Source organism: Apiospora phragmitis (genome assembly GCF_038363925.1).
Source record: "Apiospora phragmitis strain CBS 135458 chromosome Unknown utg000007l:1.0-2108841.0:1.0-2111359.0, whole genome shotgun sequence".
Lineage (NCBI taxonomy): Eukaryota > Fungi > Ascomycota > Sordariomycetes > Amphisphaeriales > Apiosporaceae > Apiospora > Apiospora phragmitis.
The window spans coordinates 407,131-435,104 of NW_027117405.1; the positions used below are offsets into that span (position 1 = coordinate 407,131).

General features: G+C 48.2%; 5 protein-coding genes across 5 annotated transcripts; 2 read left to right on the forward strand and 3 right to left on the reverse strand.

Moving 5' to 3' along the window:
* Positions 1 to 293: 293 nt before the first annotated feature.
* PG994_007114 (mRNA capping enzyme) lies at positions 294 to 3,264 on the reverse strand (the record flags this gene model as incomplete). The annotated part of the gene is made up of 2 exons (XM_066858523.1): positions 294 to 941; positions 1,015 to 3,264. The coding sequence occupies 2 exons, from the start codon at positions 3,262 to 3,264 to the stop codon at positions 294 to 296; spliced, it is 2,898 nt and encodes a 965-aa protein (XP_066715465.1).
* Positions 3,265 to 5,640: 2,376 nt separating this feature from the next.
* PG994_007115 (26S proteasome regulatory subunit rpn2) lies at positions 5,641 to 9,183 on the forward strand (the record flags this gene model as incomplete). The annotated part of the gene is made up of 3 exons (XM_066858524.1): positions 5,641 to 5,780; positions 5,852 to 8,792; positions 8,851 to 9,183. The coding sequence occupies 3 exons, from the start codon at positions 5,641 to 5,643 to the stop codon at positions 9,181 to 9,183; spliced, it is 3,414 nt and encodes a 1,137-aa protein (XP_066715466.1).
* Positions 9,184 to 9,834: 651 nt separating this feature from the next.
* PG994_007116 (uncharacterized protein) lies at positions 9,835 to 11,407 on the reverse strand (the record flags this gene model as incomplete). The annotated part of the gene is made up of 3 exons (XM_066858525.1): positions 9,835 to 10,163; positions 10,229 to 11,034; positions 11,091 to 11,407. The coding sequence occupies 3 exons, from the start codon at positions 11,405 to 11,407 to the stop codon at positions 9,835 to 9,837; spliced, it is 1,452 nt and encodes a 483-aa protein (XP_066715467.1).
* Positions 11,408 to 13,881: 2,474 nt separating this feature from the next.
* On the reverse strand, positions 13,882 to 14,952 carry PG994_007117 (uncharacterized protein; the record flags this gene model as incomplete). Its single annotated transcript, XM_066858526.1, has 1 exon — positions 13,882 to 14,952. One exon carries the CDS (start codon positions 14,950 to 14,952, stop codon positions 13,882 to 13,884), a length of 1,071 nt encoding a protein of 356 aa, XP_066715468.1.
* Positions 14,953 to 17,635: 2,683 nt separating this feature from the next.
* PG994_007118 (uncharacterized protein) lies at positions 17,636 to 18,884 on the forward strand (the record flags this gene model as incomplete). The annotated part of the gene is made up of 4 exons (XM_066858527.1): positions 17,636 to 17,851; positions 17,894 to 18,284; positions 18,428 to 18,594; positions 18,816 to 18,884. The coding sequence occupies 4 exons, from the start codon at positions 17,636 to 17,638 to the stop codon at positions 18,882 to 18,884; spliced, it is 843 nt and encodes a 280-aa protein (XP_066715469.1).
* Between the last annotated feature and the right edge of the window lie 9,090 nt (positions 18,885 to 27,974).

Below are 27,974 nucleotides of genomic sequence, written 5' to 3' on the forward strand. Positions count from 1 at the left end.
TCCCCAAACGCAGGGAACGAGTCTTTCCAAAACACCACAAGAAAACGAAAAAGCATTCGCAATATACCCTGTGTAGCCAGTACAAAACTCAGTAAAAAGTATGGACAAGCAATGCGCCCGTCGAATAGCCCCAGTGCCAAGGTAGCCCAGTCGGCAACGACTTCACCACCTAACCGCTGACCTGCCGAGAGGGACCTGGAGAACCCGAGCAAGTAATGTGTCTGCAATATGGTCATCGCCAAGCATCACTTGCTCCATGAAATAGGTCTCGCCGAGTGATAAGCTGTACCTCATCATGAAGTTGGGCATTTTCTTGCCAAGGCTCGGACGTTATTAACGAGCATCTCGATAATGTCTTGGAACTTGTTCTCAGGATCCCCATCTAACAACAAGCGGCCGTGGTCCAAGAGGACACCAGCATCCAGCTCTACCTCCAATTCGTGTTCCTTCTCGGGTGCGCGGCCGAGTAGCTGCCTCTTTACCTGCGTTAAATCGACCTGGAAGAAGCCGTGCTTGTAACTGAGCCGGTCCTTCTCTCGATCCGGCTGTTTCTCGCGGTTCGCCAGTTGGTTCGACATGATCTCCTCCGGAGTTCCATCCCAGTCCCATTCCAGGTTAACGCTGATGCGGCAATCCACAGGGCACATGGGCAAGTACAGATTGAGGTCTCCTACACGTGCTTTGACAATCTTGGCCAGGACCTCGTTCGTTTTCTGGTCCGTCGTGATTCGTGCCTTCAACGGGTGTTTCGGCGACATCAGGGCTTGTACGGCATGAGGGAGACGGGCTACCATGGAGGAATGAAGCTCGTAGAACTTGTCTATCTCTCGCCGATGTTTGTATTGGATCTGCACATGGGGATTCCGGCGGCCGACGTTGTTGCGAGGGTCGGTGGCGACTACTTGGCCATTGAGCCACTCGTTCATGGTTCGATGCTGAAGCTGTTCACACGTAAGTTAGCAGATGTGACAAGGGGATTGGCAGGCGCGGCAGGCCATAGAATGAGCTACTTACCTCCGACATGCTACTGCGGAACCCGATTCTAGCTTCGGGGGATAGAACGCACTCGCCGCCCAAAGGGAAGTCGAGACGATCGTCCGTGTCTCGGTCAATAATGGTTCCAAACTTGGCTTCGATTTCAAACTGCACACCACGCGCTTGAATCTCTGCAAGACCAGGATTATTGAGGACATTGATATAGAGGAAATCGCCAACTGCCTTGACCAAAAAGTCTATGGGCTTATTGACCAATGATATGCACTCCAAAGGGAATGGGTGTCCCCGGAAGGTGTAGCCTTCCTCTACAGCAGGAGGCAACGGAGGCGGGTTAGGGTCTTCCATCTTCACCGAAGTGCCTCCACCAACAGAACGCGTCGCCTCGGGCGACGTATGACGAGAAACATGCTCGGATTTGACGTTCGATTCGCTGCGGTGGCCGTTGCCATTGACAAGACCACCAGTCGCCGGAGCTTGGCTGGTTACATGTGCTTTGGCTCGGAGGGTGTAATTGCGGCTGGCGTTGGGCAGTTGTGCGCGACAACTCTGGGCCCATGCAGGCGGATTATTTATTGCGCAGTGAACCTTTTTCCGACGGGGCAGCAGCGGTGAAGCGGAAGTCGAGGTCGAGGTCCGCGCCGGCGCCGTGCCGTGGTTGCCGTTCATTCCTGGCGGCGGTGGGCGGCGGTTGAGGGCAGCTTCCAATTCTTCAGGTTGGAGGTCCCGATCGTCCAGTTTCCGCTTGACAGGCGTGGCTTCCCGCGGTTGCTGCATGTATTGAACACCTTCCATGACTGCCGCAGATGCAGGCACTTGACTTATATTATGATTAGGTTTTTGTTGTGGTTGTTGTTGTTGATGTTGTGGTGTCAATTGAAGTTGAGGATGTGAGAATTCTAGAGGTGCACCCGGGAATGCGCCACCCTTAGATGAAGGTCTGGGCTCACCTGCGCTACTCGGCAGACTAGGCACACGGGTCTTGGGCGAAACGCTGATGCTTCTTTCGCGTTCGCTTCGTGATGTTTGGGATTGTGATCGTCGGTGCGATTCGCTGATGCTATCGTAGGGTGCAGTGTGGCTGCTGTTGCTGACTGCGCGTTGGATGGTGGAAGGATGTGGTGGTGGAGGAGAAGCGTGATAGGGTGATTGTTGTTGTTGTTGGTGGTGTTGCGGATGCAAAGGATAGGCAGACAATGGAACACCGGAGGGCGTTCTTTGCTGGTAGGGACTGGGCGGCTGTGCGAAATTTGAATTGCTGTTGTTGACCGTATTGATCGATTGTCTTGGTGTGCCGGACAAAGGCGCCGCCAAAGGTGTTGGTGGTTGTGAGGTTTGTCTCTGGTGTGGATGCGATTGTTGTTGTTGAAAGTGACCTTGTTGGTCAAAGTGTGGAGGACCATGACTTGTTGCTACTGGGCTTCCCATGGAGCCACCCGGGGGACCATAAGCCGATGGGGTCCCGAATGGAGGTGGGTGCGGCCCATGAGCAGAAGTCGGTGTCGAGGCTGACGCCGATTGCAGCGATTGCGATCTCTGATGATGTTGTTGTTGCTGCTGATGCTGTTGCTGCTGCTGTAGGTACATATGATTGCCTCCTCCTGGTGTTCCCACTGGCGGTGTTTGCGGCATCATCTGCTGGCCTGGCGCCGCATACGAAACCGAACCATGCGGCGTGGGCATGCCCACCGGTGCTGCTCCTCCCTGAGATGCATAGCTGCTTCTTGGGTCGTGTGGATAACCGCCCATCTGCGGCGGGCCATACTGAAGTCGTTGCTGCGGACTAGGCGGCGGCTGGCCTTGAGCTTGTGGTGGAAAAGGATACCCGCCGCTCGCAGCGCTCAAGGAGGAGGTCGGCGTATGCCTATAGGGGGATGGGTTGGATACGGACGCGCTGCCGGGCGACCGCGGGTCATTGATAGCGCCAGGCGGATGGATCGGAGGGGGGGCTGGTCTCGCAGGGTATCCGTTGGGGGGAGGCGCGTTGTAAGATGTCGGCGATGCATACGGAGCCGAGGGTGGATGGCCCAGATGCGGCGCCATCGCAGCATACTCTCTAGGTGATGCGGCCGGGGCAGGGCCAGGCGATGCGTGCATGGGATGGCCATAGTCTCGGAAGCCGTGGGATGGGTGGCCTTGCTGTACTGGCGTTTGCGGTGTTGCACTCATGGATGAAGATGGGGTTTTGGCGAGAGACGTGGGAGGTGGAGGAGGCTGCCTCGACGCGCCTCCTGCGCCGCTATCCTTGTTCAGCATCGAATTGAGATCCATGGTGTTCGCCTAATATCCCGTTTGGTGTCTCTCGGTTCGATTCGATTATTCGTCGTCTCGTCGTCGTCTCGGGCAGTGTCGATGCGAGCGCCTTGCATCCGCCGCGTGGACAGCCGGGATTCTCGTCGACAGCCCGATGCGTTCCCCAGCAATTACTTGGACGCGGTGTTCGAACAGAGTGCCACGCAGTCACGCTCTCTTTCTCTCTAGCACGAGCAACACTATCCCTCACAGATTCCACGTCATCGATACTGCATCAACGCGATTATCGCCGGTCCACAAATAAATTCATCAGATAAGATATCCTAATTAGAACAGCAAGATGGGTTTGCTCTGTTCCGCGCGTTTCGGCTCGTTGCGCGGAGGATGGCGAAACTTGGGGCGACGGGGAGAATCAGGAGGGTGCCGCTGCTGCCTGTCTTGATTCTGTCTACTAGTTTGCGCCGGTGATCGTGAATGGCTGCTCGTTCTGCACGTTCCAGCCTTTCGGGGATAATACGACGTTTCGGGTCGTGCGCGCGCTGCCGGTGGGAAAATCGCGTCGGGCGCAATGGGCGAACAGGGACCTGATGGGATTGGAATTGATGCGCAGGTAGCAATTGAAGCCGGCGAAAAGATGGAAAGCGATTCCAAGCCCTTAGCGACGGAGGTGCAAAGGGAAAGGCAGTAGGGGGGGAGGTTAGTTAGTAGAAGAGAGAAAAATAAAATAAAAAAGGCCAAGGTTGTGTCTTGGAATATTGGGTGGTGTAGTAAGTAGTATATGCAAACGGAATCCCCAGGTTGGGCGGCGGCGTGCGTCTTGCGGCTCTCCCACTCTCACAGTCTCGTGCAGCGTCTTTTTCTTGTCTAATGTTTGGATCTTCTTTCCCCTCGCCGTCCGAAGGGATCTGGCAGCACTGGTCTGGTGCTGGTGCTGGCTGTTTGTTGGCTGTTGGCTGCTGACGTGCTGCGAGCTTAGGGACGGTGCTAGTTATCTGATGGGCAATATGCAATGTTCGCGAATCAATTCGAGGTTGGAGGCAGGGCTGGCTGATTGGGCTGCAGAGGACCTTGGTGCCAGGGTGGGTGCCGTCGAGAGTGTTTCAATTTCCTACCCACAATTAGGCAATCATCAGCCTCAAGTAGTCCAGTCAAGCTCCATCGGCGGGACACGGCCGGGGTTGGCGGTTCAGATGGCGAAATCTTGGTGGATGTCCATGGATTACGATGGACAAGGCTGACCTTTTCTTGAACTCGCTGAGGTCAGAGGTCTCCGTCGCGCTCGCGTGTGTGGTTGAACAAAAAGACGCTGGGCCAGATCTTAAGTGACGACGGGGAGGAGACACAAGGGGGAGCGATGGTCTTCTGGTCTGGGGTTCGTGTCTCTCCCTCCTAGGTTATCTGCATGTATCCTTTACCAGCTACTCCGTACAAACAAACAAGATCACAGGTACAGATGCTGTGGTTCGTGTATCACCAGCACCACTACTGCTATCTTGTCGTGGTCCATCTAGCTTATCCGACCCGATATAAGCAAGGTAAATTCAACAACCCACCCACTTTGTCTCTCCCGCCGATTACGATCCTTCCAAGCATTGAACTATGAAGAGTGGCCATCTTCAGTAGCTTACAGCAGCTAGCTGCCACTTGATAAGCATAACCACAGCCAACAGTAGATCTGTAGCTAGAAATGGAGCGGGCAGGCTTGACTTGGGCTGATTTGGCCAATCAAGGTGCATGAAAGATCAGAAAGACATGCAACCAGTGATTGCAGTGCGACAACTTGACAAGTGTAAATGAAGCATCCGGCATTCGCAGATAAAGTGCTTAGGTATCGTATCGGGAGGATTAGGCGCGGACGACCTCAGCATCCACAGTAATTGAGGGCGCATCAATTGATTTCCCGGGCTCAACTGTCTGTGGAAGGAGGTACAAGTAGGTCAGCTACGGGGGTGTTCGTAGTGGGAAGCCAGACCTTCTAATGCCACCCCCTCTGCTAAGGATTTTCTGCCCAGCTCCTAAAGGTACTTGCTGCTCAGCGCTCGGGCCATCTGCAAGGCAGAGCTGTTCCTGACGTGTACCGTTGCTGGCTTAGTAGGCTGGCCGGGTCGGGGCTCTTCCAAGCGCAATCCAATGTGTTCATTTGCCTCGTCGTCCTTGACCATTTTTGCGCATCACCTCCACAACATCGGCGACGTCAGCCATCTATCTACCTCAACGCAACACTAGCATCATTCCTCTGGAAGGTAGTGGCACGTCAGCGGTACTCTAGATTTTTAATCCCCTCCCTCTCCCTCCCCTCTTCCCACGCTTTCGCATCACCATCGCCCAAGCCTTCTCGGAGCCGCCAATCATCCTTCGTGCCGCTTTCGCGAGCCGTGATAGAGGCTTCTCAACATGCCAGGCCTCGTGACTGCCACCGGAGTGTTGGGCTTCCTCGCCGATGAGGAGCCTGAGCTCAAGGTATTCGCCCTCCAAACACTGAACGATGACATCGATACCGTCTGGACCGAAGTCGCCGGTGCCCTCGGCCAAATGTACGTTGTTGACCCAACCATTCCTGCCTCGCCCGCCTCCATCATTTGCTGACAATTCTTGCTGCATGTAGTGAGGCCCTGTACGAAGACGATTCCTTCCCCGAGCGCAAGCTTGCCGCTCTTGTCCTGTCCAAGGTCTATTATCACCTGCAAGCCTACGATGAGAGCATGTTCTTCGCCTTAGCCGCCGGCGATCTCTTCAAGTTGGACAACCCGGGCGAGTTCGAGGAGACCATCATCTCCAAGTGCGTCGACCACTACATCGCCGCCAAGAACGAGAACCATACGGTCCTGTCCCAGAAAGATAGTGAGGACAAGTCTTTGCCTGCCTTGGCCACTGCATTCAGCGGAACCAACGACGGCAACAACGCCTCCGCCCTCATCTCGCCCACGACTCCCTTCTCCCAGTCTACTCTCCCCTCCAAGTCTCTCCTATCCCGTGCCTCGACCGACAACACCATTCTCGAGCCCTCTTTCGAGCCGCCCAAGAAGCAGCACCGCTCTTCCTCCATCGCCTTGTCCCAGAACGAGCTCAACACAAGACGTGCGATTGATGCCGTCATTGAACGCCTCTACGAGAGCTGCCTGAAGGAGGGTCGGTACAAGCAGGTCGTCGGTATCGCTGTTGAAGCCAAGCGCTTAGACGTCGTCAGCAAGGTGATTCAGCGCGCCGACTCGGATTACAAGAAGTCCAAGGGTAAGGCTGCCGATGAAGAGGCACTCGGCCCAGCCGAGGAATTGATGGACTATTGCCTTACTATCTGCCTGGATATCGTTCAAGAGCGCGCTTTTCGAGATGACATCTTACAACTCGTTCTGGGGATTCTTACCAGCGGCAGGGCCAAGGACCCCGATTACTTCTCCATCGCCAAGTGCATCGTCTACTTGAACAAGGACGAACAAGCCGGTACCGTCATTCATCATTTGGTGAAGGAGGGCACACCTCACTCCACGGCTATTGCGTATCAGTTTGCCTTCGATCTGTACGACAATGGCACACAGGAGTTCTTGGGCAAGGTAATTGCACCTTTGCCCACTGGTGCGTCGTCTGCCTCCAAGACGGAGGGCGAGGCAACGGAGCGTGACTCCCTGCTAGCCGACACCGACGACTCATATGCCGAGCCGGACGAGAAGAAGACGGAGATCTACAGGAATATCCGGTCCATCCTCGATGGCACCAAGACAATCAAGCTGAACGTGGAGTTCCTCTACCGGAACAACCACACCGACCTCAGCATCCTCAACAAGGTCCGTGACAGTCTCGAGGGCCGCAACTCCATTTTCCACACGGCAGTCACCTTCTGCAATGCCTTCATGAACCAGGGTACCACCAACGACAAGTTCTTCCGCGACAACCTAGAATGGCTTGGCAAGGCTGTGAACTGGTCCAAATTCACTGCTACTGCGGCCCTCGGTGTTATTCACCGCGGAAACCTCTCTCAGTCTAGAAAGCTCCTGGAGCCTTACTTGCCCCGAGGTGCTGGTGGTATCAGCGGCGGGTCCCTCTATAGTCAAGGTGGTGCCCTTTATGCCTATGGTTTAATCCACGCCAACCACGGTGCCGATGCTCTGGACTACCTCAAGACGCAGTTCACTGCCGCCGAGGAGGAAGTCATTCAGCACGGTGGCGCTTTGGGTCTTGGTATTGCCGGCATGGCTACCGGTAACGAGGAGATTTTCGACAACCTCAAGACCGTACTGTTTGCCGATTCCGCCTTGAACGGTGAAGCTGTGGGTCTGTCCATGGGTTTGATCATGCTGGGCACGGGTAATGTCAAGGCTTTGGAGGACATGGTCACCTACGCTCACGAGACTACACACGAGAAGAGTGTGCGAGGTCTGGCCCTCGGTATGGCTCTCATCATGTATGGGCGCCAGGAACAGGCAGACGTTATGATTGAGGGTCTCCTCAACGACCCCGACCCAACCCTGCGATATGGTGGCATCATGACCGTGGCTATGGCTTATTGTGGCACAGGAAGCAACAAGGCTATCCGCAAGCTGCTGCACATTGCCGTCAGTGACGTCAACGACGATGTGCGACGTATAGCTGTCATGAGTCTGGGCTTCATTCTATTCAGGAAGCCTGGCAGCGTCCCCCGTATGGTGGAGCTTCTTTCTGAGTCCTACAACCCTCACGTCCGATACGGTTCCGCCATGGCTCTGGGTATCTCGTGTGCGGGCACAGGTCTGGACGAGGCGATTGACCTTCTTGAGCCTATGATGAAGGATCCCACCGACTTTGTTCGCCAGGGTGCCCTTATCGCTCTCTCCATGATTATGATGCAGCAGAACGAGGTCATGAACCCCAAGGCGGCTACCATCCGCAAGACCCTCAAGAAGGTGGTAGGTGACAGGCACGAGGATGCCATGACCAAATTCGGTGCTGCTCTGGCTCTCGGAATCATTGATGCCGGAGGCCGGAACTGCACCATCGGCCTGCAGACTCAGACCGGCAATCTCAACATGGCAGGTATTGTGGGAATGGCCGTCTTCACACAGTACTGGTACTGGTTCCCCTTCACCCACTTCTTGTCCTTGGCCTTCACGCCGACTTCCATAATTGCCCTCGATCATGACCTGGACATCATCGACATGAAGTTCCACTGCTCTACCAAGTCTAGCCTGTTTGACTACCCGCCGGAGCAGGAGGTCAAGACCGAGGAAGGCCCTGCTCTGATTGCTACTGCTATCCTCTCCACTACTGCTCAAGCCAAGCGCCGCGCCCAGAAGAAGGAGCGGGCACAGCGTCGCGAAAGCATGGACATTGACGATCCTAAGAAGCCCAGTGCCGAGAAGATGGACGTGGACGAGCCTAAGAAGCCCGAAGATGCCAAGAAGGACGAAGAGGCAGTGGTTGATAAGGAGAACTCTGCCCCTCCGGCCGACTCCAAGAAGAAACCAGGCTATGAGGTGGACAACATGACTCGAGTGCTTCCCGCTCAGCTCAAGTACATCAGTCCCATCAAGGGTCGTTATTGGCCGGTTAAGCTGGTACGACCAGGTCCTTTGGTAAGTTTTGCTTGTACAGTCGCCCCATGAGAACAATGACCAGCTAACCATGACACAGCCTACGGGAGGACCTATCCTTCTCCACGACACACAGCCAGACCAGGCCAAGAGTCTGATAGAGGAGAAGCTGAAGAAGGTTTCTACCGACAAGGCCCCCGTACCTAATGCCGGTGGCGCTGGTGGAAACCGTCTTGCCCGCACCGAGCTGGAGAACCGATTGCTACAATCTTTCGGAGTCAACCCGCCAGTCACGCCAGGTGGAGCCGGTGGAGCTGCCGCTGCCGCCGGTGTCCTGACGGCTGTGGATGAGGATCAGGAGGGTGATGAGGAGGCCCAGCCGCCTCGGGACTTTGAGTACTTCACGGAAGGTGAAGACGAGGACGATGACTAAGAAGGAGCGCCTTTTGTAGATTACCGGACATAGACGGACGTTGGCGAGCGTAGATGTGTATTAGTATGTAGACTACGAAGACATCTGGCGAGTTGCGAAGAGACGTCTCTTCGCTGATTTTACTGCATGCTCAAATTACCTTGGCGCCCTTCTCACATTCGCATTCATGCCGACAGTGTTTACTTGTGACCTTCTAACGTACTCAAGACAGTTAGTTCATAGGGTACACGTCGCATCTACAGCATTGCTGTTTTCCTTGGGCCCAGAGGGTGTCTGTTATTGTAATATATAGCGATTGTTTGTGGTCGTGTAGATTCATGTGCTAGGTCGTTACAGTCTATCTTCACCGTGGGGTCAAAGAGGATCGCCTTTGATCACGCTTCCCCCCTTCTATTCATCCCTCCTGGTCTGTTGCCTTCGCTAAAGATTCAGAGTATGAAATTTAGTTCTGTGGGTGAGTGCCGTATCTCCTTCTCCCCTCGTACAGACTCATGCACACATATCCCCATCCCGTACACACAGACATCTCAAGCCAACATCCAACATGGATCGCTTGTACATCCCACTTCTTCCTCTTCTTCTTATTCTTCTTTATTTCGTTTCCGTTTCTCCCTTACACATATACTCTCTCCCTCTCTTTGCTCTCTCCGCTTACATGTTGACGGCGCCGGCCCAGGTCAGCAGGAACGGGTTGGTCGCGTTGGTGGTGAACTCGTGGATGCCGCCGCCCTGCGAGGTGGCGTAGAGGCGCATGGACTGGGTGGCGGCGACGGAGGCGAAGCCGTCCATGGCGGACGCGGGCGCGCCGCTCAGCGTCGCGGCCTGCACCGACCAGCCGGCGCCCCGGTAGACGGCCGACATGAGCCGGCCCTTGGGGCCCAGGAACGTCACCAGGTTGTTGTCCCAGCCGTTGTTACCGTACGTGATGGACGCGATGTCCGGGCTCGGATTGAGGGAGAGGCCTGCGGTCACGGGGTTTCCTAAGGGGGCATGTTAGCAGATGTGAGGAAGGGGGGCGGGGAACAATAAATAAGAAGACTCTTACCGAAGTTGCCGATGCCCCAGGCAAAGTTGGTCTCGGGCCCGCTGAGGAGCTCCACCAGGTTCGTGCCGCTGGCCGTGTAGATGCGCAGCGCGTTGGGGTCGGTGCCGAACGGGCTGGTGCCGCGGAAGTCGTTGAAGACGGACATGGCGAGCCCGGCGCCGGGCGCGGCTGACTCGAAGAGCGTGGGGCCCTGGGCCCAGTCCCCCGCGGTGAAGTTGCCGATCTTGACGTCGGAGCCGTTCTCATCCTGCCAGGCGACGAGGATGGAGTTGGAGCAGTTCTGGCAGATCTGCCAGACGGCAGCGATGCGGCTGTCGGGCGCCGCGCGCGCCTGGATCTTGGCGCCGAACGCGCCCGCCTGCCAGCCCCGGAAGGTCGGGTCCGTGTTGTAGATCTCGGCGACGCGGCGGTCGGCGTTGAGGTAGTAGCAGCTCTGCTGGAAGGCGTTGGTGACGCAGGCGAGCGGGGTGCGCGGCAGCACGCTGAGCCCCACGGCCTGGGTCGTGTTCATGACGCTCGCGGTCACGTTGACGGAGCGCCACTGCTGACTCGTGGCGTCGCGCACCGACATCATGAGCGCGTTGCTCTCGTGCTGGTAGAAGACGGCCGAGTGCTCCACACCCGACATGGGGTCCGTCCAGTTCATCGCGGCCAGCCTGGAGCCGTCCATCAGGCCGAGGACGCCGTTGCCGCCGCTGCTGTTGGCCGACGAGCCCCCGCGGCCCAGCGTGATGCCGAGGATGACGGCGAGCAGGATGACGAGGAACAGGGCCAGGCCCGAGACGGCGAGGATGAAGGTCTTCTTGCTCAGGCCGAATATCTGCCGCTCCGCCGCGGGGTAGGGGACGTCCCCTTGGCGAACCCGGGCTCGTCTTTGTACAGGTAGGTCGTCTGTTGCTGCTGCTGGGATGCTTGTTGTTGTTGCTGTTGGCTGGCGAGGTCGCCCCGCATGTAAGCCGGGGCGGGTTCGGAGATGTTATCGGTGCCAGTGCCGGCCCGCCGCAGACCTGGGTGTTGGTAACCGCCCATGGCCGCGACCGCGGCGCTCTTCTCACTCGCCGACGACGACGACGGACCCGAAGCAGCATTGTTGACGACCTCTGGCTCGATGTATATCTTCTCATCCCAGTACTCGTGCTGTGGTGGCCTCACGGGAGCCTCCACAGGTGACACTTCCATCGTGACGTGTGGTGGGCTGCTTGCTGTAAGAGATCGGTTGGGAGAAGGTTGCGTTGTGGTTAGTACTGAAGAGTTACGAAGTGTCGGTATCGCAGTCAAAGACTACTGTACTGGGTTGGCTGGTGAGGTGACAGTATTAGCAGTGTGGAAGAGATGCACATACGGAGATTACGAATAGGAAGTTAAGTAAAGTAGAGGGACAAGGCGAAACGAAACCAAGAAACTCTAATAAAGTACCGGAAAACAGGATACACGACCAGCGTGGGCAGGTGATACTGCGAGAAACGAATGACGACCAAAAAAGAGGTCCAGACGGATTAGGGCAAAGACCGACTAGCCTCCAGAAATATCGGATGAAAAGAGAGGGAGGAGCGAAGCGAAGCGGTGCTTTTCTTCGGGGCCCTGTCGGTGGTATATAACTGAGCCCTGCCCCGTCTAAACTGTTGGCCAGATTATCGGTTAGAGCTACCAGTGGGTTAGAATTACCACTGATCGGATCTCGGGCTGGCCCAGATGGGAGTCCAGGAGGCCAGGAATCTCTGCCATCCGAGAGCGTCAAAGAGGAGATCAACGGGGGGGGGGGGTCCAAGGCGAGCAGAGGGCTAGACGTCCCAGATGCCACGCTGCATCACGCAGGCAGCAAGAGCAGTGAGGCGTCGCACAGTAGCTCGTCGTCCAGATTGCAGGCCCCCCGGTCCCGTTGGACCCGTTGGAGTCAAGATCCCAGCCAGGGATCCGAGTGCAACCTGGGAACTTTCAAGCTTGGGTAGTGAAGGGGTCACGGGTTCAGTCAGCCCCGGGGCTTTTGGGCCAGTTCCAAGGCTGGACTGGTTACCTAGGGAGGAGGACGAAACGGCTGAAGCAAGAATGCTTCCAGCAGTTGCGCTTTGTAACGGGGAGTTTCTCTCAAGACGTTTCCAAGAGATGAACGCCGTTCCAGATGGTCGGGATCTCCCACGGATCTCTCCGGGTGCTGCAGCTGAGGACGGATGACAGAAGATGGGCTGGCCTAGCGCGTATGTCAGATATCACATTGGACGTTTTTTTTCTTCTTTCAATTTGGTTTGGTTTTGGTTTCTGCAAACCGGTCCGTCCTGCATCATGAGGCTCGAGCTGCTTGGTTCCACGCAACCCTGTCTGGCCCCCGCGGCCTTCGCTACTAGATGGTAAGAGCGAAAGCTGGCAGTATCTTCGCATTCTGCGAACAATACGACACCGCTAACAGGGGAAAAGAGGCCAACCACTGGCAGCCTGCCCGGTATCCCGTGCGATGTCGCGAGGGAAAGTTGATTTTTGTGGTGACTGTGTTCGCCATATATGGCCGTGCAGGGATTAGCGGTAGGCTCGACTGACTCGCGGGGACCAGGCCCAAACGGCGACAACCTGCCTGGACCCCTGCTTTGCGGCGGCTGAATTGGCTGGATTGGCGACGCATGAAAGACCCCTGCATGGCACCCTGGGACACTTTGCGACGCCAAGAACATCCGACTCTTGCCCCTTTCTCCATAACAGCCCCATGAAAACTAAACCTTATTGTCCGCATCAGAAGCAAACTCAACTCGGCCGATACGTCGTCCCTCCCATGCACAGCTGAAAGGAAATGATGAAGGCACGAGATGAAGGTCACACCGCAGCGGTCGCAGCGCCGTTGCCGCTGCCAGCCATCAACTCCAACCGCCCCAGGCAAACACCGGATGGTCCGGCAAGCCCCGAGTTTCTAGAATCTGAAGAATCGTTATTGAAACTGTCCTGCCTATGCATTACTCTCTATCACGTCGTGAAAGATCAAGCAGAAGCAAATCAGTAGCCGAGAACGGGCCACAGCGAAGGGGAGTGATGAGCCATACAACTGGGAATATCCCACAACGCAGGCCGCAGAAAGGGCGGTACATCTTACACAGCCTTTCGTAACAGGGGGGTGCCAGCCTAACCCTGTGGTGAACCATAGAAAAATCAACACGGTCGCTGTGAAGGCGGTCCATAAAGACGGTGGCAACTGCTGATGGTGAGCTATAGATTAGTGCTTCAGTGAAAGGGTCGTCGCACCGCTTATCGGAACCCAGGCCAACCAGCAGTGGCCAATGTCGCATTGTCGGGACTCCCTACCTGTTACCCCAGCACCCGGGTGGCGCCGCGGGCGGGAACATGCACGATTTTCAGCATAGTGAGTCGAGGATAAAGACGACATACTCCTTGTGTGTGGTTTCAAGGCGGTGTCAAGGAAAACACCGTCCCTTTCAGAACGGGTACCAAAGTGTGTCTCGCCCACGGTTGGGGCAAGTTCGGATGCAATGTCGCCTTCCGTACCTGCGTATTTGCTGTCTTTTCCTTCTGACAGGTTGGCTTTTCTCCATGGCTGCCTGTTATATTTGTTTCGCTGGAAACACCATGAAGAAACCCAGCCGAACCCAGAGCAGTCTGCTAGGCAACAACCAGGAATATCGAATTGTGTGTTCTAGGTCAAGGACCGTCCCTCACTCGAAAAACCCAAAGATGACACTCGCACCAACCCATGTCAGGGCTTCGGCTAGCCAGCTGCGCTTCGATGGATCCTGGACAGGCTCTTCATAGCCCATCTGGCGCCAGCCCTCACCGAAGGCCTCTTCCGGCCCCACGAGTACGGGTTTCTCCAGCCCCAGCTCGGCTGCGAAAGCCACACCTAGCTCCGCCATCGCCGACCCTGTCACCATGGATTCTGTGTGGCTATGTTTATCGGTCACGGACAGTTCAGCTGCAACACTGGTAGTGTCCTGGCCGCCGAGGCCCATGTCCACCAGGCGAGCCCAAGGATTCGTCTCGGACGGACCCCGGACGGGCACGTCGAGGTGGATATCGATTCGGCAGCTAATGGGACCAGAGGCTGCCTCCTTCTCTTTTTCCTTCCCCTCCTCTTCCCCTTGCTCGGGATCCCGCGGGAAGACCTCGATGCCAACGATTTGTCGTGCCTCCCGAAAGGGCTTGCTGTCGACCCAGAGCCCGAGACCGGGCCGATGCGAGATTTTTCCCTGACCTCGATCACCATATACTCGGCTGAGAAAGGCGATGGCCGCCTTTGCCAGAGCCTTCTCCGCATCTTCGTCCCGAAGCCTGGACAGTGTATCAGACCGGGCATCCAGGATGGGCCACAGCGCCAACATGCCTGGGCCTCGATAAACCGCTCTCCTGCGGGCCGAGAATAGGATGTCTGGCTTCAGGACAAGCTCTCCTGATGCGTGCTGTTCTTCCTCCCCGGGCCCAGTCTCGGAGCTGCCAAGGCCCCTTCCGCCCGATGCGCTGAGATGGGGAGCATGGAGCGCGTGCTGGAGATCCGACCTCACCTTGTCCTTGTCCTTGGCTCGCGGGACGGTATAGGCCGGTGCAGGTTCAAAGGCCAAGAATATGGCCGGAATGCTGGTTGGTGTGGCGGACGATGGGCCTGCGGACGTTGTTGGCGGGTGCTGACTGTCCGAGACGTGATGACGTAATGCGCGGTGGAGGGCGTTGACGCGCATGGGGGTCAAGAACCCGGGCGCGACCGGCGGGATACATATCTGCAAAGCACGCATTTTGCTCCAAGTTATCGGTGATTGAACCTCGGAGGACAGCTCTTTGTTGTTGTTGTTGCATGCTGGGGACAGCCAACCTAGTAATCGAATGACGGTATCTTGACGACCAGAGTCCGTGCACCAGCGTGGCGTAACCAACACGCATGCAAGGAGACGAGTAGGAATGCTACGTACGCTATTCACCAACCTGCCAGGAAGTGGCCGTTCACGTGACCTCATTTCGGTGTTGGGTTGGGGGTGGGATAACCTATTCGAGATCATGCCATATTGGCCGTAGCCTCTGTAACTGGTGCATCCTGAGAGCTCTCTGGGCATCGCGCCACGTGGTTTCTGTGTCACATCCCGAGTTGTAAGCCATCCGTATACTTCTCTTCGAGACCAGGGTAGCGAAGGCCGAGGACCTGGTTCGCGCAGGCAGCGTGCGAAAGAAACATTTCAAGGTGGCAGGATGCAATGGCGTTTCCCCAGAAGAGCCCGAGCAAGCCAGACTGGCAAATTGTACTGAGCGGGAGTAAAAGCAGAGAAGACAAAACTATGTTACTGTTTTGGAGTGTATGGACAAACATAACAGTTTCAACCAAGGGGTCTGTTTGGATAATGTAGCCTCCGGTCCGACGGCTTGCTGTACTCTTCATTCGGGATCTGATCGTGGCCGAATAGTGTCTTGAATGTATCCATGTGCTTCGTTGGAGAGCCATCAAGCAACAGGAGATGCAAAGAAGAGTATTCGAAATACATACTTGAAGTTCATAGGTCCAGAAGACTGACTGGGGCAGTTTATAGGTATACCGCAGTTTCCTACCAAAGAAAAGGCTCCCCAATAGTACGGGTGCTCCAAGTTGTACGTCCAGGAACCATACTCAGTCTGCAGGTCCTTAATAGGATCCCTTAGAGCCAGCCCTGTTGTCTCTCCAACGCCTTCCGTGGGGTGGCTGGCATGTCGTTGGAGAGTTTCTATCAACCCTTTCGTGCTCAGGTTATGCAGCTGGACGGTGGCGCTCTTCTAGGCTTCGGCGGTACTTGGCGCTTCTGTATCCCGTATCTTCACATAAAGATAGTACATATGAACCATAGTCACGACGTCATCGACCGAACAAAGTGCTCCAACATAGGCGTTGATATCCGCAGCCAGCATTGTGTCCGAGAAGCCCTCCATGTCGCCGGTATCCGAGGGGATGCCGGTGCCACTTGGACAGGCGCTGAGAACAACCCGTGGGATATAAGTCCTGAGCGGCACAAGTCAACGACCTTCAAATGATCTTGGAGTACGATGCTTGATTCCCAAGGGATTTGTATATTGTTGTATCCATGGGTGCAAATATGCAAAACCCTCGGCCTCTGGGCCGTGCCACCACTGACACTTCGGAGTCCTAATGAACTGATGTCCTGGTCCTCAAACGGTGTAGAGTCAAAAGACTTGGGACCTGCGATACTTGTTTCTGCGTCAATAAGTATTCACGACGGTAACTGAGTAGTCCCAAGGAAAAGCGCGTCAAGCCTCCTGAAGGAGCGAAAGTAATACAATCGCACTTTCCAATCAAGTTGTCGAAGCATACCGGCAGTAGCCACTGACTGTGGTCGAGGAATGGGACCAGGTCATCGAGGCTTGGGAGCGCGTCGTCAGGGTCGTTCTGTCGTATTACTGTTGTGATTTTGGATAAGCACGTAGCTCAGTTGAACTGAATAAGTTCAGGTGACTTTTCTAATCTCCAACACTGCTCTGATGCCGGCCATATCGATCGCCATGAGTATGAGACCATTTGCCGACAATGCAGCGCAGATAACCATAGCTTATATGGCACTCCATCCCGGATAGCTTCCTCGGGTTCTTGTTCATTGCGCCAGAAACCCTCTCAACCCAATGTTGCCTCAATATGACCGTTCGAGTGGTATGCTTCAGAGAGGCTCTCCCACACGTATTGGGACCTTCCGCATCGAAGAACACTCAGTACCAGATCCCGATTGTTGTCCGCGATCGGAAATCCTGACATGCGTGCTGCAAAAGCTATGATCAGCCTGGAGATTTCGGGAGATTTCCAGAAGCGCCGCCTTTTTAAGGGATGATTGGAAAGACCGTATTGAATGCTGTCGGCCCCCATCCAAGCTGCAGTGATTTATTGTCTGGCTAACATGGTCCGCCCCTGGTGCTCCCGTATCAGCCCAATCTGCAGGCACTTTTGTTTTCGACGTAAGATCCCATTTGTCGGCCCCCTTGGTCCCGCAGCACTACTTCAGGATCAGCCTGGCGGACACGTTTTCATGAGCGAGGGAACGAATGATTCTGCCCAGAAAAAGATATAGGGTAAGAAATTATGGCCAGCGCAGTGGCAGTAGATCAGAAACATCGATCTAGTAGCGGAAGTAGGATGCTGCGCATGACCAAAATGCCCTTTAGTGCTTACAACCGTGCTGATGTTGTCAAGTACCATGCACCCAGCTGCCCAGCTGGCCTACATACGGTACCCAAGCAGTTGGACATCTACCAGGCATGCTAAGAATATCGAAAACCAACCGTCTTGGCTACATGGACAAGCCCATAGCGTTGTGGCAATGGTGGTAAGATAGAGGGGTTATCTGTTCCCACCCCATCGCATTTAAGCTGACCCGTCCCTCGTCTTTATAACTTTTCGATACTCCTTGATCAGTACAAGCAACTTGACTATTGGCCATGTCGCCAACTATCATGGAGCTGTTGGGCCTCTCCTTCGCGTTTTGCCTGCCTCTTGCAGCCGCCAATTCCTACACCTATTCCGGACATATCGACTTCCAGGAAAAGGGCTGGGACGCAGCGTTTGGGGATCCCGGAGTCATACACGACAACTGGAACCAGGCGGGAAACACGGGTTACCGGGCGAACATCGCTGCCGCCGATATACCCCGACCCGGATACGGTGGGAACGTATCTTCGGCGCTGGCGCTCTCACTTCAACGCTGACCCGAGGACCCCGAGGACAACCTCTGGACGTCGACGGTCTGGCGCCATCGCGTGGGCCAGGACGCCCACGATATGAGCCCACGAGACGAGCAGAAGCCCATCGGCCCCGAGAAGCCAAAACAGGACGGCACTGCGTCAGCCGAGGATGACGTCAAATCAGCGCGTGACGGACTCAAGCTCAAAGGTCTATGCGCGACTATTTACCACCTGGGGGAAGAAGCTCAGAAGCGCGCACGTTATGACGACGGTAACTGCAAGAGCTTCCTCTCGGATGATTGCATGTACAGTATGATGTCAGAAACCGGCCGTTACTGTGAAGACTTCCTTCGGACTAAAGAGCCACTTGTGAGATCCCCCTCTTCGTGCGTGGGAAGCGACTCGGCGGTCTCGTTTGGTGGTAAGTTTTCCCATCCCCCCCTTCCCCCCCCTCCCCCCCCCTGCCCCGCCCCCCCTCAAGAAGCCCGCCAGTCAGCTCTCACTTTTGCTTCCTCAAGCAACCTGACGACATACTCTGACATAAACAACCGCGAACCCTTACAGGCATAGAGCATTCGCTGGAGTGGGATGCCTTCTGGGCCTACCACGGTGATGCCCACGATCCCGCGGACAAGGGGGCGCTCGTGGCCATGCAGGAGGCCGTGGTGCCGATCGTTTGGCACACGACACAGTCTTTCCAGAGCGACAAAAACGAGTTCACGGACACCAGGGTCAGTTGGGTTCGGGCAGGGGACGTTCCAGCTCGGCCTAGACCCACCCATACTTGGCCGTCGGTAGTCACAGCTACGTCCACAGACGTGTCGATACCTATGGTGACGGAAAGCGTAAAAGGTATATTTAAGGCAGTAGTTATAGTCGTAGCTTTATTAATAGCTTAAGGCTATAAAAAAAGTAAAACCTATGTCTTAATATATTAAGATCACGTTCCTAGCTCTCGAAGTCTTTCACTCCTTCTTCGGCTCCTGTGGCTGTTGCCAGAGATCAAGAGCTGGTAGGTTAAATTCGTAGGAGTCTTCCCCGCCGTTATCCTGAGGGGCACCGTAATGTATATCCATTTCATCCTCCTTCTGTGCTTCTTCTTCTTGTTCTGCCTTTTTCTCCTTGACCTCCTCAGTAGAAGCGAAGTTGCTATCCCCAATACCATCTTCAGTCTTTGGGCTCGTAGGTAAAGCCCCTAAAGCCTCCTGCTAACTCGTCACACCGTCACCGATGCAGGCCCAACATGGGTCTCTCTCAACCACTCGTACGTTCGTTGACTGGCGTATTGCAAGTGCCAGCGCTGCTACCCTAGCGACTGGGTTCTTGTAGGCTCGGACCACCGCTGTTTTTGTTGGTGGGTCCAAAAGCTCAACCCAAGAGTCAATGGACACGGCTTGGATACGAGCGATCCCGAGGTCGCACGCCTCAGAATCATGGCCACACAACGTCGACTGCCCGGTGCATTCCCACTCGGAAGATTTGAGGATATCCACATCAGCAACCCATTTCGCCCCGTCATACACCATACACCGAGATGGCTGTTTCGAGAAAGTACGCTGGGGGTCTCATGATTTCCATGTTGTCCTAGATCCAGAGGAAATTCGTACCCGGTAAAAGATAGGTGCATTGATGTTCCCCGGAAGTTGTCTTCGGCTATCCCATCAAATGGATCATGGGAAACCATATGCCAGCTTGTATAATCGAGTTTCCTTGTTCTTGGGTATGGGGAGACACCAGGAAAGCCAAGCCTGGTTTGCCAATGTTTCCTACGAGCCGCTCCACGGCCACCTCGGAGGTCGTTTCCGTGGGGTCCTTGAGCAGGCTCTCGGCAGGGAAGATGGATGTATCGTGGCAAATTGCAAAAGTGCGGCTTTCTATGGTACGTGGGTTGACGTCAAGCATACCTGTCTCAAACTGGGCAATGCAACTAAACATGGAACCCAAGACGCGGGGGGAAGGCGATTGAAGCTCTGCCCACTAATGCGCTTGTGTAATAGGCCTATTTATCACTGCCAGGCGAGTTCGGTACGTCGTCGCTTTTTAAGCGTAAAAAGGCGATTTATATATTTTTTATAACATTTTAATATTTATTATAACTTTTAAAAATATTATTAAATAAGGGTAATTAGTTAAGTCTTTTAATATTAAATTTATATTATATATTAATAGTTATTAATTCTTTTCTAAAGTTTTTTAATTATAATAAAAAGTTTTTATATAATTTTTATTTATTTTATTATTTTAAAATATTAACGTACTCTATAAGCGAATTTATTAAATAATCGAATTTACCACTTACGCTAACCATATATATTAAAATATAAATTAATTCCGTTATAACGTATTTAATATATTTAAATTAATCGGAATTTTTATCTCTAGATATATTTATATCGTTCTAATAGGTACGCACATTATGCCCGGGCTCCCCGTAGATTCTATAGCGCCGCGGGCGCGTCTTAAGCCTTCTCGTACGATTACTACTCCGGCGCGATTTATCTTATAATTATCTATTAATATCCCTTTAAGACTATAAGTGTTTTCTAGTTTATATATAAAGTGATTCTTTTATCTTATAGCCGTTTTTTTTTTATACGGCGACGTCGGCTAAGCATCTTATTTACCTCTCGTAATACATTTATCTCACTTTTTAAAAAAGCGAGCCGGTATATAACTGTTGAATGGGCTTTCTAGTACGTACGTACGTTGCGTAGGGGTTGAGACGGTGCTTATATTTTGTTTATTTCCTTTATTTATTAATTAGCGGGAAGCCGCTAACGTTCACCTTCTCGTACGAAGGGCTAATAATCCGTGCGTCGTACGCACGTAACGCCCTTTTTAAGAGGTATTAGAAGCCTTTAAAGTGGTTATTCTAATATTAGTAGTTTTTCTTTTTAAAAGGAAGATCTTCTTCTTTCTTTTTTACTCCTTACTTTTCGTTTATTTATTATATAGGCGAAGCTTTTTAACGTACGCCTTTATTTATATAATTAATTTATTTATTAAAATAAGCTATTTAAAGGCTTTATTTAAAGATTTCTTTATAAAAACGTCCGCCGGGTTATTTTGTTCGTTTATTTAATAGATCTTTATTATTTCCTTTTTTTTATATAATTCTCGAAGCGATATAATATCGATTATTAGTCGCTTTTCGTTTATTATATTAAGTTTTATTAGGTATTTATATAAGGACCTTGAGTTTATATAAAGGATTATTAGAATTTCCTAGAATTTTAAGTTTTATATGATTTTTTTAAGCGTTGTATTTAATACGATACCGTTATTAACGCTGGAAATTATCCCGTATAGTTTATTAGTAAGTATGTTTCGAGTAACTTTTTTATATTTCGTCGAGCTTTAGTAGATAATATTATTTTAGATTTTAAATCGGTTTTTCGTATGTTTGGTCTTTTAGTTGAGCACGATAAGGTATCTGAGTTAGGAAGTTAGGTTTTTATTATTTATAAACAAGCCGTTGGTAAAGATATATATCTTCGTATGTTAGAGGTTAAGAGGGATATACCGGAGTTTTTGTGTCGAGTTCTCGATTTGCTAAACGATTCGGGCGTTTAAGTGCTCGATATTTTCGTTTTTAGGGGCTTGTACCTGGGCTATGACCGATAGGTTGTACGCTGCCTCTGGCTGGTAGATTAAGGCGATATACACCCTTTTCGTATGTTAGGAGATATATTGTTAATTTTAGTCGGTAATTTTTAAGTTTATAAGTTAGAATTATTTAGTTTATTTTTTTTATTAAAAAAGGATATTGTACGTTTTTAGTAAGATCTTGTTTCCGTTAAATTTTACGGGCGTATTTTCCGTTAAGGTTTTTTTCGGTTTTATATAGAACGTTATTTTTATTAGCTTTTTATTTTCTTTTTTAGAGAAAAGGTTTATAACGAAATTAAAGGTATTATTAATTTATATAGTAGTAATTTCGAAGGTTTTCGAGTCGTTATTTATAAAAAATAAATAGGGGTTGTATATAAAAACTATTATTTTTAAATTTCGTATATAATATTCGTAATACGTTTTAAATTAATATAGTTCGGATTTTATTAAGCCGTATAATAATAATACGATTTATAAGAGCGTTTTTTTAAAATATTAAAACTCGAGCTCTTTTAAAAGCTTCGCGTATATTATATAGGTAAGCTTATTATATAATTAAATATACGCTTAGGTAATATTCCGTAGTTCCTCGTGGGCTCTGAGGTCCCGGATAAGGGTTAATCTTAATACGAGTACTAGCTTTTAGTTTATTCTTTAAATTATTAGCGATTAGGTAAGGATTTTCTCCTTTTCTATATTTTCGTATCTTTAAATAACGAGCCTGGATTTCTCGTACGGTTTAATATTTTTCCTTTTAATTTCCTGTACAAACCGGGTTTTAAAAATCCGGTGGTTATTATAAGCCTTCGGGTCGAATCGGACGAACTTGAATACCTTTTATGCGACGAGGTTATTTATTTCTTCCGTATTCGATTTTTAAAAAGGGGTTCCGGAGGCCGTGATTATATTATTTTTCCGGAGCTTAACGGCTAGGTTGTAATTTTTACGTTTTTTTTAAGTAAGGAATATTGTTAAGGAGTTATATGGAAATAAATATTTTCGAAGTCGGCCCCGACCTTATTACGCGGGAATTTCGAATTATTTTATAATAATAACGTCCTTTATTTTAGAGGTAATATTATTTTCTATTTTAAAAGTAGTACTATTCTCGCCTTTTATATTTTTTATAAGTTTTTTAGGTTCTCGAAAATATAGCTTAATTTAAATAACCTGGAACTCTTTCGAGCCGTCTAGTATATCGACTCGGACTATACGGTTTTCGATTACGGCGATCGGGTACGGTCCGGTTTATTCTCTTTTCTCTCGTTATATAAGAACCTTTGTACGGAGCGGGAGTATAAAAATATCGTGGATGTACGGTCTGTTCCGGGTATTTAAAGCTTGATTAATATTAACCTCTGCCCGAATCTTTCGTAGTATTTTTATCGCTTTTTATACGGCCTCCGCTCTTGTTTAGATTTCTGGCGACGGAGACGAACTCGTATTAATTCGGGGATATACTTTGAAGATAAAGAGTGTCGAAACGAGCCTATCCGGGCCGGTAATATCGTTTAAAGCTTTTACCGCTATTTAGAGGACCGTCTCCGGGTTTGTACGGTTACTTAGCTCTTTTTATAAGATATTGTACGCTCGGCGGAGCGGAACGTGCGCTCTCTCGATCTTTTTTATTATTTAATAGGCTTCGACTAGTATTTATTTATATATAATTCCTATTACTTGTACATAATCTCGGAACTCCTTTTAAAAATAAGTTCCGGGGTTGTATAAAATATTATCCGGGGGGCCTTAATAAACGTATATCTAGTATTTATAAAGCGTATTTTAAGTATTTCGTATATTAAGTAACTTTAAAAATATAACTACCTAAAAAGATATACTAATATTAATAATGTATAGTACGTTTTATCCGTTAATATATATAATATTAATAACGATCTTATAATTAAAATTATATAAATCTTAGAGTAAGAATTCAAACCGCCGTAATACCGAGTTATACGTCTGGTACTAGGAATAGAATTTCTAGATTTCGTCGAGGACGGAAATCTCGACGTCGTTATGGCTAATATTCTTTAAGAGGTTATATAGCCTCTCCGTGCGGGGATGTTTGAACCGATGGTAGAGGTGCCGGAGTTATACTTCGGTAAAGTGTACCGTCGCTTCCGTACGATTAATGTTAAAAAACGGATGTCCTTATTTCTTAATAACCGGGAGTATCTTCTCGTTAGCTTATATGATAACGTTAAGAATATTATTATAATACGTTTTAAATTTATCGGTATCGTATAGCGATAATAGGAAAAGGGTTTAGGTCTCGAAAATATGATATTTCGTCGTTCCTAGCTAGTTTTATATGTCGAGGGTACCGATTAATAATATTAGAAATGAGTTGCCGAATTTGATCTCGGCCGATCCGGGAGTCTAGTCGATCTAGGTGTCCGGGTTCTCTCGTACATAAGCTTCGGTTTAAAGCTTACCGATTGTCGAGAGCTGTGCGGTACCGGTATCCCAGAGTTTACCCTAGTATACCTAGCTATACTGGCCGCTTAGGCTAAATTAATCCGCTCGTATAGTAAGTTTTAAAGAGTAGATATCTTTTTTTATAAGCCGGTGGAGGAACGTAACGTCCATTAGGTAAATAATTCCTTACTGTACATCCTTTAAATTAATATAATTATAATTTTCCTTATCATTAAGATCTTTTTACGATTTTTCCTAGTCTTATACAAATATTTCGTATTCCTTTAATACGAAAGGACTTTATCCGATAGCCTTGTACGCTTAAAAATATTAGGTTCGTACCCGAGATTACTTTTTAAACGAATAATTTATTAATTAATATCCCTATTTTTAATAAACTCGGCACGTTCTTTTTCTAAAACGGCTTATTTTTGTACATTGGTCTAGGTCGGAACGGTATTATTATTCGTTAATTCCGATTATTAAAGAATGCCGGTTTACTCTTATAAAAAGGTTTATTACCATAAGACGGCCTATTCCTTCTCGTATAGTTATTAATAAAACGTCCATTAATTATATACGCTTTAAAAGCTATTTCCGGCGGTAATCCTTTCATTAAATAGCCGGTCATTATTTTTCGATTTATCGCGGTACTTAATAAGGCTCGGAAGTTAGAAAATAGACCCTCGCATATTAACTACCGGTAGATAAGGGCCGGTTCGAGCTCGGGAACTCTTCGGTAAGCTTATACGACAAAAGTATAAAGGTGTTTTTCTTCTTAAAATTCTATTCCGAGGGCTCATTATACACGAATTAACTTATCGAATAATATTTCTAAGACTTTTAAAAGTAACTTCTCGGGGTTTTCTATTTTTAATCGTACAAATATAATATTCGTTTAATCCGTATAGTATTAAATATAGATTACCGGGTTATTAAAATATTTATTAAAGTCGATATATATCTAGTCCTATCTTTTATTTAGGCCGATATAGCTTAAATAAAAGTCTACCGCACGGCCGGCTAGGATATCCGGAAAAATCGCGTAATACTGGTTTTCCAGAATATTTAGTCGGCGGCAGGTCCCGATGAAAAGTCGTACTTTATCGGTAAAAATATTATACGGTACGCCAGTATAATCGTTAGTTTTTTTTTATACCTTAAAAAATAAAACGATTTTAAAACTATTTACCTTTCCGTTATAAATAATTCGAATTAATAAAATATTATACGTAATAATATATACCGGGTTAAACGCTTACGTATTAACGTCAAATATCTAGCTAGGAACGGGGAAAAGAACGATATCTTAAAAAGCTTTAATACCGGGTATACCAGGATACGTAACCGGGAAAAAGGGATACCGGTAATCGGGGTTTAATCGTACGGCCGGTTATACCGTGCAGGTCTCCCGCGTTTCTTATTTTACTATATAATTTTTAGCCGGTTATTTTATTAAGTTCTATACAATACTCTTTTTTTAAACAGTCGGGGGTCGGCGTTATTATTCCAGCTTAAACGACAGGGTACGTCGGTATACAATAAGCTCTACTAACTTCCCAATTATTATACTATCGTCAGGGGTATCGATTCCATTTTTTTTTAAATATATAAAAAAAGTTTTTAAAAACATACGATTAATATCTTTAAATACCTCTTCTATTCATTTAACGAAATCGCAAGCGAATTATTTCGTAAAAGTATTTTTTATAATTTTAAAAAAATAATAATCGTAAAAGCATTATACGGCGTATATCATTAATTCCTTCTTTATCGCTTCAAGTAACGTCAGGTCCGGCTCGTCGTCCCATTTCTCGAGGTCGGTATTTACCTTCCAGACCCCGAGTTTCATTCTCGTAGTCGCTATAACTTCTTCGTACATAATCTCGGGTTCGTCCTCAGGTACCTCGGACGGCTCGGACGTTTAAAGGACTTTAAGTTATTCAGTATTAAGGTCTTAGCCCGATTAAAAAGTATTAAAAGTAAACGTTATTATTAAAGTATCGTTTAGCTAATTCATATAACGTTATTTTCAAGTATAAAGTGGTATATAATTTAACTAGTTTTCCAACCGTACTATAACCTAATCTCTTCTTTTCGATATTTACTTTAAAAGAGATAAGATTTAGACTTTATACGAAAGAAGTAACTTCACTCTTTTTAAAGATTTAAAAATCCTTTTAAACTACTTAATAGGGTCGCCCTACCTATATACTAACGTAAAACCGTTTCTTTATTCTTACTAATTTATAATTACCTCGTATAACTATTAATTAATATTAAATAAGCTTTTTAATATATATATACGCTACATAAAGGTTAAAACGGTACTTATATTTTATTTATCTCCTCTATTTATTAATTGGCGGAAAACCGCCAGCGCTCACCTTTTCATATAAAAGGCTAATGATCCGTGCGTCGCACGCACGTAACGCCCTTTTTAAAAGGTGCTAGAAGCCCCTGGAGTAGCTGTTCCAATAATAACCTATAATATACCTTTCGTAATTTAGTTAAACTTAATTAAAATAAATATTAAAAAGTTATATTAATGCCGTACGATACGGTTTTTAACGTATTTGGTTTAAAACTAAGCTTTAATCGAGTTATTTAAAGTTTTTAGTTTTTAAGGGATAAGTAGGCTAGAAAATAACCCTAGAAGTATTAAAATATGTAGCTTTATATTTAATTATAAAATAATATATTCTAAATTATACGAGACGAGTCCTGTCCTTTAAAAGCCTCTTTATATATTCGAAACGGTAAAAATCGCCTAGAACGCTTTTAAAAACGTTAGTAGGAAGTTTTTTTTTTTAAATATAAATAATATACGCTCGTATAAAACCTTTAATTTCTTTTTTATATAACTTTTTTAATATATAAAAATAGCCGATATCGAAAAGTTAGAATTTATATAATAAATAAGAAAATATAGAAAATATAATAATCGAGTTTTTTTTATAATAAAGCTTAAAAGTTATTAAGTAATAGTTTTTCGTAGCCGTTTAAGATTAATAAATAATAAATACTTTTTTTACGAGATTTTATATACTTATTAAAATATTAAATCTAATTCTCGCTTTTTTTATTTATAATTTAGTCGTTTTTAATAATTACGATTACCTAGTCTTTTAATAATAAGTTGTTTTCGTACTAAGAAAAGAGGTAAGTTTTCCCGGTAAAGATAATATACGGAGGGATAGCGTAACTATACGATCCGACGCCCTAGATAATTATAACTTATTCCTAGTCCCCTTATTATATAGCCTTAGGCCTTCCGCGTTAGTCGGAGGTGGTAATAACTATTTCGGACGAGATTTAACCTATTAGAAAACCGGTTTCGTCGAAGTTATAAATATTCTCTTTTTAAATCTCGTATTTATAAATTATATTTCGTATAAAGGTAAATTACGCGCGATACGCGTCGAGACCTTTATAAAGGACTTTTTAATAATCAATTCTTTAATTAAAACGCGTTTAAAGGTTTAGTTATTATTATATAAAGTTCGAAGCCTAATTAACGCCGACACGTCCTACGTCGCGTTAACGAAGTAATCGATTCGCTATATTTATTATACTATTAAGCCGAAGAGGAAACGATCGCGTATTTAAATTAATAATATATTAAATAATCGCATTTTTTTAAATTAATTAATTTATAACAGTTAGCGGATATTTCGCGTTTTAGTTAAAAACCGAGCCGTCGGTTACGGAGGGTCGCGTAAAAGACGACGTACGTTTTAAAGATAAATCGAAGACTTAATTTTAAGTTCTTTTAAATCGTTTAAAGCGCTAGAATTACTTAGCTTTCTTTTTAAATATCGAATATATTATATAATAAAGGAATAAAGGGGAAGAAGCAAGTTTATATTAAATTAAAAGAAAGTGGTAAATTCGGTTATTTAATAAATTCCCTTATAGAGTACGTTATTAATTATAATTATTATTTTAATTAATATTAAAAGACTTATTATAAAATAATAAATTTATATTTAAAAAAATTTAATATAGTTTATTATAATAATAAACGTTACTTAAGTTTTAAAAAAACTTAATAAAACGTACTTAAGTTTATATTAAT